Below are 14,918 nucleotides of genomic sequence, written 5' to 3'. Positions count from 1 at the left end.
ATATCGGATACGTATTGATGCTATATTGGGACCGTATCAAATCGGGCCATATCGGATACGCAAATACCCCCAAAATGTGGTGTATCAATGCAACAGAGTCTAATACATTGCTGATCAATCTAGCATAAATAACAGATGAAAAAAAAAGAAAAAAAAAAAGCAAAAAATGTCATGTTTGTTGTTGATATTCATGAAGCACGGCTTACACAAACAATTTCTTTGAAACACGAACCCAGCACCTACAATGGGGCAATACTGCTACCACTTTTCAAAAATCAACCTGAGTTTCAGTGACCACTGACCACATCAATCAAAATGTAATGGGGTACATTTGAATATGGCTTTCATCACTAGGTTTCAAGATGATGTCAAAATTGTGTCAAGTGAGAAATTGTGCACGAGACTCACTCACCCCGGCTGGGAGACGTTGCTTAATCTCTCTTTTTTACATCGCTTCTGGTCCTCAACCATAGACTCAAAAACATCCAAGAGATTATCCAGCCCCTCAGTACTGTCCCCTACTGCCTGCAGTGCATATACAATGCTTTCAATGGTGGACAGAAATCCGGGCTTTGGTTGAAGCCTCACTTCATCGTACAAGCTCATCTTGTCCAATTCCAACTTCAGGTGTGGCAAGAGTTTCAGCCAGGGATTTTCTACATACATTCTCTTTGCCTTTGACCATGTTCCGTCCAAAACAATCAAATTCTTCACCTCAATATTCATAGCCTCAAGGTCACTGACACTAACTGCTTCTTCAGATGGAAATAAGAGTACAGATCCAGGAGGAACCTCCATTTCAAACTCTAGATATTCATCCAACTCCTCACTTCCCTTCAATGGCTGCTTTTGCAACTTTTGTACAACAAACCCCTCTGCCAGAGCATCACACGCATTGTCTAAAATCGTATCCAAATTTGGATTCCTACAATGGCCTTCTGCCATCCAAATATGGGAAAGAGAGCTAATGACACCATACTTACCAATGGTAGCAGCTATAACAGGCACATCATTACCAGTTTGGACACCTTCAACTGAATCAAAACCTTTGTTGGAAAGCTTGGATACTGCATCCAATGTGGTAGCAGTTGAAACCTCATCAGCATTGTCTTGTCCATCTAAGTGCTTATCATCAGTGAACTCATGTTCTTGCCCTACAACTAATACATCACTGGTTGATAAGCCAGAATTGCTTACAAAATATACACCTCCTAATTGGTTTTGAGCCTCACTCCCAAATTTGCATTTCTCATCACTTTCAATCAAACTACTAATATTTTTCTCTTTTCGGAAATTTGCAGATAACCCAAATTCTGACTCTCCCGCATTTTCCTTCCCTGAACTGACCTCATCACAATACTCAAAAACCAGCTTCTGGGTCTCTCTACTTTCCACAACTGGATCAAAACCTGGACTTTCTGAACCATTTCGGACAGGACCCGTTTGAGAATACGGGTCCAGCGACCGGATAACGAACCGGGCTTCAAAATTTACGTCACAAACGGTAACTACTTTGAGATTCTTAAGGCCCAATCTGGCAATCCTAGTGGAATTAAGCGGGTGGTTCTTCTCTAGGCTGTGTTGAAGAATGGTCACACTTGCAGAGTTATGGAGCCCCGGGGTCTGAATCCGAGTGCAGAGGCAGAGCCGGATGGGTTTGGAGCACGACGGGCAAATGGGTCTCTTGGAAGTAGCCTGGGTAGCCACCATTTTTAGGGTTTGAGGAAGAAAGAAGGGCTTTCGGAGAAGTGTGCAGAAATGGTTGTTCCGGGTCCGAGAACCGAACCAGCATCTATGTGTTCTAGCAGCCATAGTAGAGAAACAAAAGAAAAGAATCAGTGATAAGACGACGGGTAGCTAAATATGGAGAACGACACGTCGTTTAATGAGTCTCTACGGTTGGTTTGACAATTTTTTTTAATTTAAAAAAATGCAAATAATAGTTTAAATTATTCTAAGTTAATTTATTTTTTTTGGATCAAAGTGAGATAACTTCATTGAAACAACAATGTTAGAGTACAAAAAGAAACTGGATTTTAGTAATGTAACAAGTGTGACCTCATTAAAACCTTGCCTTTAAAAACTCCCAAATAGAGGGAAAATAGGTCAAGGAAAAAGAGTACCACAACATCACATTCAGTATAAAATTAAATTAAGAAAATAATTTGTCATAGGCCAAAACATCAGAAATCCATAAAGGACCATCCTTTAACCACACTTGAAAGTCGATCGCTTGCTTAGCTAAAAGATGAGCAACCTGGTTACACTCCCGAGGAGCAAAGTGACAAGAAATATGAACAAAACGGTTAAAAAGGCCCCTGACTTCATCTACTAAAGCACCCTTCACCGACCAGCTTTGCTCTGAAGTTTGAAGATTCATAATAATCTCTTTAGCATCCATTTCCAAAATGACATAACGATGCCCCATTTGACTTGCAATCTGTAATCCCAAAATTGCCGCATAAAGTTCAGTAGCTTTAGGAGAAAATGTGCCATGAAGACCTTTATAGGCAGCCATCATTAAATCACCCATACTATCCCTTATTACAACCCCTAAACCTCTAAAGCCAAATAGCAAATTGACAGCACCATCAACATTTATCTTCACAAAATTACCAATAGGTGGAGACCAATGCCGCATAATATTAGTTGCTGGAACATGAGAAGACATAAAATAATAGCCCGTTGATATTCCAAACAATCTTCCGGGTACGAGCCAAAAGACAAAGATGTGAAATACTTCGGCCAGAATGTAAAAGATCATTACGAGAGCTCCATAATCCCCAACTCAGAAAAACAAAGAAGACTAGCTTGTCATTAGTCAAAACAGAGGAAGCATATCAATATAACCTCTTCTTTTCCAGAAGATTGCAGAAGTAAGTCTAAATTCCACCAGCCAGCTGAATCTATTAAGAAGTGAACAGTAGCATCATCCTCAAAAAATGGTGGCAAAGAAGACCGAAAAGAGGACGGCAGAGGCAACCAAGGGTCTCAATTAATTTTATTGATAAACCATCTCTTATTCTCCAACGAAGACCAGCAGCCAACAATTCCCAACCCCAAATTAAAGATCTCCAAATAAGTTGAGGAGAATTCGCCAATGGAGCATTCAAAAAATCACCATTAGGAAAATACCTTCCACGATACACCTGGCCCACAAAAGAATTTGCGTTGATGAGAAGCCTCCAACCTTGTTTGGCCACCAAAGCCTTATTAAATTGTTTCAAAATCTCTAAAGCCCAAGCCACCAACTTTTTTGGCTTACATAAAGAAGCCTATTTGAGCCAATGAATCCCATGACGATTATGAGTTTTTCCCCACCAAAACCTCGCACACAGAGAAGAGAGTTCTTTACATAGACTTTTGGGTAATTGAAACACCCCCATTGGATAAGAAGGAATAGCTTGGATAACAGATTTAATCAGAACTTCTTTGCTAGCTTGAGAAAGAAGTTTTTCTTTCCACCTATTGAGAAGATGCCAAACACAATCTTTAACAGATCGAAATAATTCCTTTCTTCCCCTACCAGCCAGAGTAGGCGTAATGAACATGAAAAACCACTACCGGAATGAGTAAAGAATCAGTCACTAGTTGTTGGAAGTCCAGAGAAGTATTTGGACTGAAAGACAAAGCTGATTTCTGAAAATTAATTACCTGACTTGTTACTTTCTCAAATACTTGAAAGATATTTTTCAATGTGACACACACATTTGGAGTTTGCTCCAAAAATAATAAACTGTCATCTGCAAATAATAAATGTGTAACTGGAAGAGCATAACGACCGGCACAGACACTAATTAAACTTCCATTCCTCTCAGCAAAACGGAGCAAGCTAGAAAAACCTTCAGCACAAAACAAGAAAGGATAAGAGGATAATGGACAGCCCTGACATAAACCCCTCTGTGAACTGAAGTGACCAAAAGAAATTCCATGCCACAACACCGAAAGGGAAACAGTCGAAAGACAATCCATTATTCGCCGTACCCATTCTTGTGCAAATCCCAAACGTACCATAACATCCTCAATATAACACCACTCCACCCCTGTCATAAGCCTTAGCCATATCCAGCTTAATGGCCAAAGCTCCCTGCTTACCATTTTTCTTTCCTCCTTTTGACAGTATGCATAATTTCAAAACCCACCATGACATTGTCAAGAATATTCCTTAATGGTACAAAAGCGAAAAAAAAACTTGCATGTCAAGGAAATAACATTATTTTGTTATTTCAACTAATTATGTTTCTCCACATATAATAAAAAATTTCATATAACATAACGTGATTGAATGAGATAACAAAACAATACTTTCCGATGACATACAAATTTTTCTTCTATTATATTCGTGTGTGAGTTTACTCCCACTCCCTTCTCCTTCCTAACTTGAGGATAAAAATAAAAATAAAAAATAAAATCGAACTTGAATGCGATGAGACTCATCACATGGCATATCCAACTGCTTTAATTTGATACAGAAAATGTCTTCAGTCAATGGCTTATCTTCAGCAGCAACTGTGGAGTTGGTATGATTGGCCACATTAGCCTTTTGACCAACTGTCTTCCACGCGCCAATATTTGGTAGTTTATGACATTTCAGGCCCAAAAAAAATAAACTAAAGATAAACCCAAAAGTCTTTTCTTTAAATTTTTTTGTTTCTTCTATTTGTGAGGGAAAAACTGGTGTGATTTTCCCGAGAATCTGAGTTCTCAGAGAAAATGCACGATTTCTGCTTCACGATCCCGTACGGGTTGCTGCTGATCGGTGGAGGATTATTTGGGTACTTTAGGAAGGGGAGCACAGCTTCTTTGGCTGGAGGTGTGGGCATTGGATTGCTTCTCACTCTTGCCGGCTATTTCAGTCTCAAAGCCTTTGAGAGGAAGAAGAACTCGTACCCTGCTTTGATTCTTGAAACGGGTAGGCTTCTTTTTTTGCTTTCAGAATTTTGGTGGGTCTGGATCCCAGATGTGTTAGTGATGCTGCACTGAAATTAAAGGAAGTTAAGGTGAAAAGAAAAACAATTAAATCATGATCTGGGTCTTTGTTTCTTGAGATAATGCTTTGAAAAACATTAATGGATCACAAAATATGCAAGTTTTGCAGTTTGATTAATTTTATAGCATTGACTTTGCTGATATCCAGGAAATGTGACTTTTTTCTTTTGTTGAGGTTATCTGGGTCTCTGTTTCTTTCTTGAGATAGTTCTTAAAGAACATTAATGGATCACAAAATGTGTTAGCTTTGTAGTTTGATTCATTTGATAGCATTGACTTTTCTGATATGTAGGAAATGTGGATTTTTTTTCAAGATTGTTATTTTGTTCTCTACTGGTTTGGAAGCTGTGTGCTTTTCCATGATTGGAAGCCTCAGCTTATTTCCTGTTGAAAACTGTTTCTAGGTTTGTTAATTGAATCTTTATAGTTTGTCTGCGGATATGAGTTGCATACATCCATAACAGATTTAGGCATTTCTTCATTGAGCAATGCTGGAGACACCAAAAAAGTCCTAAAGTTTTGGATCCCAACTCATATAAAAGAATTTCCTCCGTTCATATCTAGGCTTACTTTAAGTAACATTTTTTCATATTATATAACTACAAAGTTTTATCTATTATTGATTGCAAACTTGGTAGGGTGATTTGAAAGATGTACTTTATGTGTAATATGCTCAGTGATTGCCTTTCAAAATTTCAAGAATTTTAAGAAGTGAAGAGATTGAGATAGAGAGAGTTTGCATTCTGTTCTTCTTTTTCTTCGTATTTTTCTTTTTTCATCCTGCTCACTGTTACGTTGATGCTCAATCTCTGAAAAATTTGTTTTGGAACTGATTCATGTACCTTAAAACAGTTTGTGCTGCCATTCTCACGTGGGTCATGGGACAGCGGTACGTGCAAACTTCTAAGTTCATGCCAGCTGGTGTTGTTGCTGGCATCAGGTAAGTTCAGATTCATTGTGCCCTTTTATGGTTGTTTATCAATTTTTTACCTCCTCATACTACTGCATCTGAGTTTTGAGTGCCATGGTTCAGTTTGTTGGTTTATAAACATCAGAAGTACTTTATGTACCTTGTGCATCTGGTTGTAATTTATTGCTGCATATGACTGCTTTCCTACATTGCAGCCCTTGTATTTTGTTTCCAAAAAACAAATTCAATATGATGTTTAGAATATCTTCTTTATCCACGCTAGCTGGCTTTGGCATAGATTGAATTGAACAAACGTTATCTTTTACTACTGTGCTGGTAATGAGTCTGTGCACCTAAGGCATGTACATATTTCTTGTGGTTAGTAGATTTGGGATGGTAGGTTATGTTCCCAAAGACATGTAACTGTAAAGTAGTTCTGTCAAAGACTGGCAGATTGTTGAGGATGGGCTATTTATAGGTCTTTAAATTTATTGACATCAATTATTGGTACAACTTGGCTCAGTTGAATGTTAATCCAAATACATATAATATTTTCTTGACAATTTTGAATCATGTGTCCGTGCTCACTGAATGACCGAAGCTCTCCTGAATGATAGAACAAGGTTAATCTGTTCTATTGAAACCTATTTTCTGAAATTTAGTTGAAAGGAGTTTCAGATGCCATATATGTTGTAGCACCTTACAATCAGTGCCATTGGGAAATCATACTTGCTTGACTTCTTCTTGATTCACATCATAATTCAGAAGTTTGGATTCAGCCCGTCCTACGTATCTGTTTTCTTGTGTTTACATCTATTATCTTTGCAGAATAGAAGGGGTTCTATGGTCTCTAAAAGAGGTAGGATGGGAAATGGGAGAGTAATGAGAGTTGGAGTAGAATCTATATCTCCCTCCTGTTATATGGTTAAACTTAAACAGGAACGGAAAGGGGTCTTTCTATTTTTTGTTTGGTTTTGCAGGAAGGCTGGCAATTCACATATGTTAAATTATAAAGTTATTTAGTTAGCGTATTGTTGTAATTGCAGTGTTCTGTCATTGTCCCTAATTGTGGAGTATACCTATGATTAAAAGCTTTCATTTGGAACTCCTCAGTTATATATGTTTATAGGTTGTCCTTAATATGACTTATATCTGAAGTTTCTGAAGCTAAAACCACTTCATTTGTTGCAGTGCCCTCATGACTGGATTTTATCTCTACAAAATTGCAACTGGAGGGAACCATATTCCAGCCAAGACCAAGTGATGGTGTGTGAGGACTTATTTCGACTACTTATAAACTGACATACTAAAATCACACCGATCCAGATGCCCATATTCAATGTTAATCCAATAGTGCTAGATACTATGTTATCAGGTTGGGTATAAAACAAGAGATGGCTTGTCTTTGAAATTTGTCGAAACCTTGTCTCTGAACTTGCATTGATCATTTACTGTACTTTTAATCGAATCAAATCAACTCCAGTGATAGACATGACCCTTTTGTTTTGTTTTCTTGGTGTACCAAACCAACCTTCTTGTTCACTGGTGAAGGGAAAATCCCTTGAGAGCAGAAGAACAACCTCACGCATGAATTGAATTAGAAATGTTTGTTTGAAAGCAATAATTAGATGGATGAAAAGGCTTTATTTCAATGGGGCATTCAAACGAGTCCTAAGTTTTCAAGTCAAGGTTCAATCGACCCGTAGTAAGTTTTACAGAGAAGTTTGACAAACTCTCTCCTCTTTGTAGATGAATACTGCATCCCCTTTATCTTGGCTTGGGGGCATTAATAGGGATGCGGATGGTTCCCCTGCTGTCTCTGTGATCCTCAACTGTGTCCCCTGTAACAGTTTTTCAGTTTAGAAGATCCTAACTCGGGGCACGTCCAGTGATCCTTACTCTGTCTTCGGTATACTCAGCAAATGGTATTTTCTTGGTTGCAAATGGGATTTGATTGAACCTCATTTTATTATCAAGAATCAAACCATACAATAGGGAAACTCAAAAAGCATACGAGTTCATGCATGTGCATGTAGCAGTTTTGACAACAAAAACAGAAGAAAAAGAGAAAATAAACATGGGTTGGGTTTCTGTAGCAAAATCATGTGAGCTGGACTCAAAGCATACAATATTTAATTAACAGTGGCTGGGAACCAAAACATATTACAATATACTCACTCAATTATGAATATGTTATAATTTAAAGAAAAAAGGAAAGTACACACACGCATATATATATATATATATATTTGTCTTACAAAGCGTGTGGCTTCTGAAATTTCTTCCTTATATAAGCTAATACATACCAAGCAGAAAATGAAAAACCTCTATTGTATAATTTTTTTTGGTTTACTTTCGTCCTCAATGCTTCCGTGAGTTCCGGCAGAAAACTGAAGCCAAGAAAAATAATTGTCGGAGAGACTATAAAATCTACACTTTGAAGCAGACTCAATTTGGTGTCTCCGTGGTGCGTTGCACACCACCACACAATATTTGCTACTAACATTGCTGAGACGGAAATCCGAATGACCTCTGAAGCTGTATGGGTTGGCATCACCAAGTTTTTGCCTACTATTTCATTATAAATCACCAAAAATGAGGAAAGGAAGGATACTAGGTTCAAGAAATAAAACATTTCAAGCGCTATTCCTCTTCCATCGCTTCCTGATGCTCCAGTATCGACGAAAGTTGCTGGAAATGTAATGCTTGCAACAACCGTTGCTATCAGGAGTCTGGATCCACGTCTTTGCTCGTGTTCTTTCTCGCCTTCAATGGTATCCTTCTCGGGAACATTCCAGAAATCACGTCTGATTTGGCCATGGAAATATGGAAGACCAATGGAGCTGCCTAGGTTGTCCAGAACCCTAGGACTACTACTGCCGAAGATTTCCTGAAACATAGAGAAAGCACAATGAAATTTGTCTGAATTAATGCTTTTTAAACCTGGCCGCTTTTTTTTTTGTTTTTGAAAGACTTTATTATTTCAACAGAAAACACAAGATACATAAATGTCAGCTTGAATAAGAGAATCAAGCCAAATTGGTACATCTTCCAGCCAATACAAACTGGACTCCAAATTCAACTTGCTCCTCCAGGCCTAAATTGAATATGCACGGTATGAAACAAACACAATTCTCTTAATTCAAGAAGGGGGATTAGAACTTAGGTGCAAAAGGTAAGCTCACAACCATGGCTAACTGACATAACCCACGTCTATGTGAAAGAGAGAACATAAGGAAAATAAATGTGGATAGTGAAGAATTATGGAGTTTCGTTTGTCACGTTGAAAAATTTAGAGAGGCAAATATAACTCTAAAACCTTAAACAACTTAATCTAGTTTCGTTTATGAAATTATGAAAATATAGCCTTGAAAATTCGTTATATATACCTGTTCTCCAATATTCTGGCTAAGACAAATGTTGTAGGCCTGTGAGAATTTCCCATTGGTAGCAATCTTGTCCACTCTAGGGTCGCCTGTCAACGCCCTTATAATTTCAGGATTTTTCTTGATGGCAGCCAGATGCAACGGAGTGTTTCCATCTACATCTGCTTCGTTTATTAGTACTGCAAGCTTAGACACGTTCAGTGAATGCATGATGACATTTGTTCGTCCACCTAAAACTGCAGCATGTAGAGCCGTTTCGCCATAATGATTGACCAAATCACAAATATCTGGCCGACACCGAATCATCTCTTCCATAACATCGGTGTGGCCTGCATAGGCCGCGACATGGAGAGCTGACATTCCAGATTTGTCCAAGATGTAAGAAACAGAACTATCACGTTGCATCAACAGTTGAGTTGCTTCAAGGTTCCCTCCAAATGCTGCGTAGTGTAAGGAAGTCCACCTAAGTGCATCATCAACCTTTTTTATTATATCCGGATATTTCGACACCATAGTCTCCACAATACCTAAGTGTATCATTTATACGAAAGTTAGATACACGAACACGATTATGAGAGGAAGATATTACAAAACAATGCCAGAACTAGGAATTTTCTAACTAGTGGGCTAGTTAAAGTGTAAGAACCCAAAACAAAATATCTAAAAAAGAAAGAAAATATCTAAAAAGTAAGGAAAATATCTTTTAACAAAAAGACCAATTTGCCCTCGCATATTTTAATGGGGGAAAATTTGACTTTTTAATCGAGAAAGAATTTGGGGATTCCGCTTATGCCATTGCGTAGAGCGCGGCGAAATGAGTTCGTAGACACGGAGTAGACTCGAATCGGAGCTGTAACGAAGAAATTATGGTCTAAAAACCGCGAAGGGCAAAATGGTAATTTGGTCAAAAAGTCAGATTTTTATAGCGCTCTCTCTCTTCTCCCCCGTCAGTTCTCTCTCTCTCCTCTCTCTCTCCTTCCGCGCGATTTGGGTCGTGCGACCCTTCGCCTTCCAAGCGACGGCCCGGCCACCACAGGCCGAGCCGATCTCCGTCGTGGATACCATCGGGTCCGCCTCCGTGTCGCCGTCGCAACCTGACCAACCTCCACCCAATGGGCCGCCCTGAGCTGGCCGGAAAATCGTATTTTCCGACGGAGGTTCGTCCGAAGCTACCCAAACTTCCAGCTCAAAATTCTCCTTCGTTTCTCCACCAAATCGATCGAGTAAGGTATGGTTTCTCAGCTATTTTTCGTGTTCTAGCTGATGGGTATATGGGTCTCGATCGATTTTAGCTCTAAGGGGTTCGATTTTCGACTTGAAGTTTGGCCGAAACTTCGGCCCTTCGAAACTACTATTTCTGGTCACTTTTTGGGGGTGGTCCAAGAACAAAAGTGACTCCAAATGGGGTGTTTTACCTAGGGTAGGGGTTTGGAGTCTTGGTTCCGAGATTTTTCGGCCACCCGAAATCGCTTTGGACACCCAAAGCTGCCCGCGCGTGCTGGAGCTCGTGGGCGAGGGTAGTGATGTAATTATGTGCAGTTTTGTGACCCTCGTGTCGTCACGAGCGTGTGGGATTTCGCAGATCTCGATTCGGAGTCCGTTTGAACCCCGAACGGATTTTCCATATCGCGCGATCCGTGGGTGCAGTGTCGTTAAATAGTCGGATCGCGCTGAATTTCGGATATGTCGGTCTACATGATGTGAGGATCGTGTAGAATTCAACGGATTGCGAATCGGAGTCCCGGATACTCCGGAATCGTGAACCCTGGGGCTAGGGTTTGGGTTTTAAGTGATAACGCGATTTTGGGCTAATACGACCGTCCGTTTCGGACCAAAATCGCAGAACATGGTTCCTTTTCTGTAAGGAATCTTAAGAGGAGCCCAGATTGGCCATCGGAGACCTTGGACCCATGGGGTCCCGGATCGGCCGATTTGGCAGCTTATCACTTATTAAGGTTTCGGGTCTCTTAAGGCCGGTCTAACTGTCTAAAAAGCTAATGTGGGCATAGGAGTAACCTGAAACGAGTACACGTATTTCTAGGAGCTGGGGGCAGGGCGTTTAGTTGAAATTCTTTTTATTCAGCAGTTTTTTAATTTAATCTTTATGGGTAATCAGGCACCAGGAGCCCGACAGGATTGCAAAAGAGACCTTCAAAGGGTCCAAATTTGCTCGGACCATCTGTGAGTGGACTTTCTTTCATAAATCAGATTTCATGAATGATTTGATGTGATTTTATATAAATAAGTTTTATAAATGAGTTTATATTGATTTTATATAAATAAGTTTTTAGAAATGAATTTATTTGAATAAGTTTCTTTATTTGATCTTGAGTAAGTTGTATTTCGATTCTGAACATGATCAGTACAGTAACAGTTTTATAAATATGTGCTGCTTATTTATAAGTTATAGAAACAGAGTTTGAGGTTGAAACCAGATGAGACAGCAGCACAATTTGAGATTTCAGTTTTAATCGGATTTTCTAAAGGAATCTATTTTAAACCCACCTTGTACCCATTTTCTTTATGGTGATTACCCCGAGTCGGACCGATGTCTACGGACATCCAGTCTGATTATAGTTCAGTCAGTGCACTTGACTTGCCTCACGAGTTTCGGGGACGCTCGGACCGTGAGTGCCAGGATTTGCGGCTCCGCAGACTTGGTGTCCCGAGACCTGCCAGGATTGCGGCTCGGCTGACTCTGTGTCCCCGAGACCTGCCAGGATTGCGGATCAGTCTGACTACGGTCCCCTGCATCCTGCCAGAGCGACTCGAGTTGACTTGGTGTCATCGAGGAATCTGCCGGCGGGACAGATTGATCATAGTCCCCTGATTTCGCCAGTTTGCGGCTCGGGTAGCCTGCGTGACGCCCGAGTCCTGCCAGGGAATTGACGGATAAGACAGGGGTACAATTAGGTGGTAATTTTTAAAGAATTTTAAGCTCTTTTATACAGTTATGGCTTTCAGCTATTTTATACTAGCTTCTCTGATTTTTCAGGCATTGATACATTTATATAGTTTTGTTCAGTTATGCAAGGTTTGAGTACAGTGCTTTTATACAAGTTTGATTTCAGTGTTTTATACAAGCTTTGATTTCAGTGCTTTTGAATAAAATTTATCGAGCTTGATTATGATTTACATGGAATGCTTTGAGTTTAGTAGGCTTTAAATGGAATGTACGTATTCAGTTTATTTAACAATTTTTATAGTGGGGGTTATTATGATTGTTAAACTGTTTTCAAGAATTCTTATGTTTGGTCCACTCACATCTTCAAACTGTTTTCACCCCCAGGCCGTAGAAGTACGCGGGATCCACCACCGGGCCAATCTTAGCTTCCGCGCCAAGGTAGAGTTTTGTAGAAAATCCTTGAAACCTTGAAAACTTTAGAGTATGCTCTGATATCTAATATTAGTGGAAAAATGGAGTTGAGATCTGTTACTTGACATATTCTGGCTGTTGGGTTGGATGTACTGATTGTTTAACAGGTGAAAAAATTTGGAATTGGTCAAAAACAGGGGAAACTCTGCCGAAATTTCGGCAGAAGTCTAAGGGAATTTTATAGAAAATTTGAGACAAGAAGGGTAAAAAGGTCATTTGTGCCCGACATTGCCAGGTGTCGAACACGCACAGGACTTGGCTCGAATTTCAAAGTGGAAATTGGGTCGGGTCCTGTCATAAAGGGTTTAAGGTAAAATTTAATGCATTTTTTTTTTTTTTTTTGTACTTACAGTTTATATAGTCTTTCTAGAAATAAAAGTATGCATTGAATCATATAAACCACACTAGTTCATAGCTCCATCGACTAATTTTCAATAAATTTTAACATAAATAAAACAAATACATATTAATGCAACAAAAAAACAAATATTATCAAAATGAAAATATGTTCAACAACAAAATTGAAGGTTTTATAATTATGTTCAACAACAAAAAATACATACTAGGGTTTTATAATTGAAAAGAGATTATAGGGTTTCATATTAAATTTTGATTCCCAGAAGGTTAATTGTTTGTTGACGGGTTTGTATGCGGGTGTTGGGGTTGACTTATTAGGAAGGATAAAGGGGATGGTGCACAGTTCGTTGTCTCCATTCTTTTCCAACATATGATTTGCTCCTCTATGAAAAAATCAATTGAGCATAAAGCTTCGGCAAAGAGACAGAGAACACAAGAGGGAAACGAGAGAAGGAGGGGGAGAGAGAGGAGAGGTTGGCTAGTGGTGAAGAGGGACTTGGGTTGGGAACTTGGGCGGGCCATAGGTGGTTGTTGGAGGTGAGTGGCTGTTTTTATTATTATTTGTTTTTAATTTTTAATTTTATTTAGACTTAACGGTGTTTTTTAGAGAAGACTTAACGATGTTAAGTTGGAGTTTGACGTGTCATATTTTAAGTCGTTAGATTATTGCAACGATCAAGATTTAATGAAATACGAATAAATACAAACTATCTAAATGTAGAGACTCGGAATCCATAATTTACCTTTCCATTCTTCATCCATATAAGTTACCGCTACATGCAAAGTTGTAACACCGTTAAACCCCCTAAAAGAAGGAGATATTGGACACTCGTTCACAATTGAACGAGCTACGAGTGGAAAGCCATGCCGAGTAGCCAAGAATAAGGGGGACTCCTTACTAAAATTAATCAAACAGCACAATCCAGGATCTTCAGCCATTAACAAATTCACCACCTCAACGTGACCGCATCTGGCAGCGACATGCAGTGCTGTATCTTCTTGAAAATTAGTCATTCGAAGTAGTTTGTTAGCTTCACCGTCAGTCGGTCCTCTTTCCTCGTCAGGTCCTTCAATATGCAGAAGTTTCTTTGCGTGTTCAATGAGGAGCTTGACAATTTCATCACACCCTACTCTCGCAGCGACGTGGAGAGGAGTGTTGCCCTTCTTATTGGGAGCCCAAAACAGCAAAGATGGATCATCTATGACATCTCTGAAGAAATGTATTTGTTTGTATTCAGCTGCAATATGAAAAATACTGTTGTGAGTTGGGGTTTTCTGATAGAGAAGATCAATTGATGCATCAGCTCTTCTGAAAAAACCAACATCACCCGATTCTGCAGCCTCATACACAGAAGGATCCATGGCTCCTGGCTCTAGCTTCCAACCTATTTTCTCTCAAGCTTTCTCAAGGTAGTTGAGTACTTGATTAGCTAGCACCAATGGAATTGTATGAACACTACGTTTAAAGACCCCTTCATTATATATAGGAGGAGATCGGCAAGAAAACCATAAGCTATTATGACTTATTTTATTATTACTTTTATAATCGACAAAAATGACTTTTTAATATTTTAGCAAAGCTAATTAAATGATGCGGAAAGTTCCGTAGGGTAATTTAATGGAAGCTACACACTGCTCGCCTTCATCTTTGCAAGGAAATACTTCTCTTTCCGGTTTAACACACATGCAAAAATAAAGTCCAACATATCATACGAACGTTGACAAGAATGTAAGAGTTTCTATATATTAAAGTTCAACATACTTCATATTATATAAAAATTATTGAGAAATAAGGTGTATCGGTATCAGTAACTTAATAAATGCTAGATGATAAATACTTTCCTCACCCATTGATAAAAAATAAAATAAAAACTTTCTCACTGTAATTATTTTCAATTGT

The 14,918-nt window shown here is 39.0% G+C and overlaps 3 protein-coding genes across 3 annotated transcripts; 1 reads left to right on the top strand and 2 right to left on the bottom strand.

The window, feature by feature from the left end:
• Positions 1-157: 157 nt before the first annotated feature.
• Positions 158-1,781, bottom strand: LOC117625759. The gene has a single exon (XM_034357306.1). The coding sequence runs from the start codon at positions 1,708-1,710 to the stop codon at positions 409-411; it is 1,302 nt and encodes a 433-aa protein (XP_034213197.1). The 5' UTR covers positions 1,711-1,781; the 3' UTR covers positions 158-408.
• Positions 1,782-4,596: 2,815 nt separating this feature from the next.
• On the top strand, positions 4,597-7,407 carry LOC117626603 (protein FATTY ACID EXPORT 6). The gene is made up of 3 exons (XM_034358355.1): positions 4,597-4,912; positions 5,842-5,929; positions 7,091-7,407. Exons 1-3 carry the CDS (start codon positions 4,714-4,716, stop codon positions 7,161-7,163), a joined length of 360 nt encoding a protein of 119 aa, XP_034214246.1. The 5' UTR covers positions 4,597-4,713; the 3' UTR covers positions 7,164-7,407.
• A 746-nt stretch (positions 7,408-8,153) lies between these two features.
• Positions 8,154-14,380, bottom strand: LOC117625432 (ankyrin repeat-containing protein At5g02620-like). Its single transcript, XM_034356985.1, has 3 exons — positions 13,762-14,380; positions 9,289-9,812; positions 8,154-8,789 (listed from the first exon to the last, which is right to left on the bottom strand). Exons 1-3 carry the CDS (start codon positions 14,378-14,380, stop codon positions 8,154-8,156), a joined length of 1,779 nt encoding a protein of 592 aa, XP_034212876.1.
• Between the last annotated feature and the right edge of the window lie 538 nt (positions 14,381-14,918).

The sequence above is a fragment of the Prunus dulcis genome, chromosome 4 (genome assembly GCF_902201215.1).
Source record: "Prunus dulcis chromosome 4, ALMONDv2, whole genome shotgun sequence".
Classification (NCBI taxonomy): domain Eukaryota; kingdom Viridiplantae; phylum Streptophyta; class Magnoliopsida; order Rosales; family Rosaceae; genus Prunus; species Prunus dulcis.
The sequence above is the reverse complement of the archived record's forward strand: the minus strand, read 5'-3'. Positions and strand labels throughout refer to the sequence as shown.

Coding starts and splice junctions, on each gene's coding strand:
- LOC117625759 (XM_034357306.1), bottom strand. CDS start 1,710: ATGGTGGCTACCCAGGCTACTTCCAAGAGACCCATTTGCCCGTCGTGC.
- LOC117626603 (XM_034358355.1), top strand. CDS start 4,714: ATGCACGATTTCTGCTTCACGATCCCGTACGGGTTGCTGCTGATCGGT. Junction 4,913..5,841: donor TGCTTTGATTCTTGAAACGG/GTAGGCTTCTTT, acceptor ACCTTAAAACAG/TTTGTGCTGCCATTCTCACG. Junction 5,930..7,090: donor GGTGTTGTTGCTGGCATCAG/GTAAGTTCAGAT, acceptor CATTTGTTGCAG/TGCCCTCATGACTGGATTTT.
- LOC117625432 (XM_034356985.1), bottom strand. CDS start 14,380: ATGGATCCTTCTGTGTATGAGGCTGCAGAATCGGGTGATGTTGGTTTT. Junction 9,813..13,761: donor TATGGATGAAGAATGGAAAG/GTAAATTATGGA, acceptor TGATACACTTAG/GTATTGTGGAGACTATGGTG. Junction 8,790..9,288: donor GCCAGAATATTGGAGAACAG/GTATATATAACG, acceptor TCTATGTTTCAG/GAAATCTTCGGCAGTAGTAG.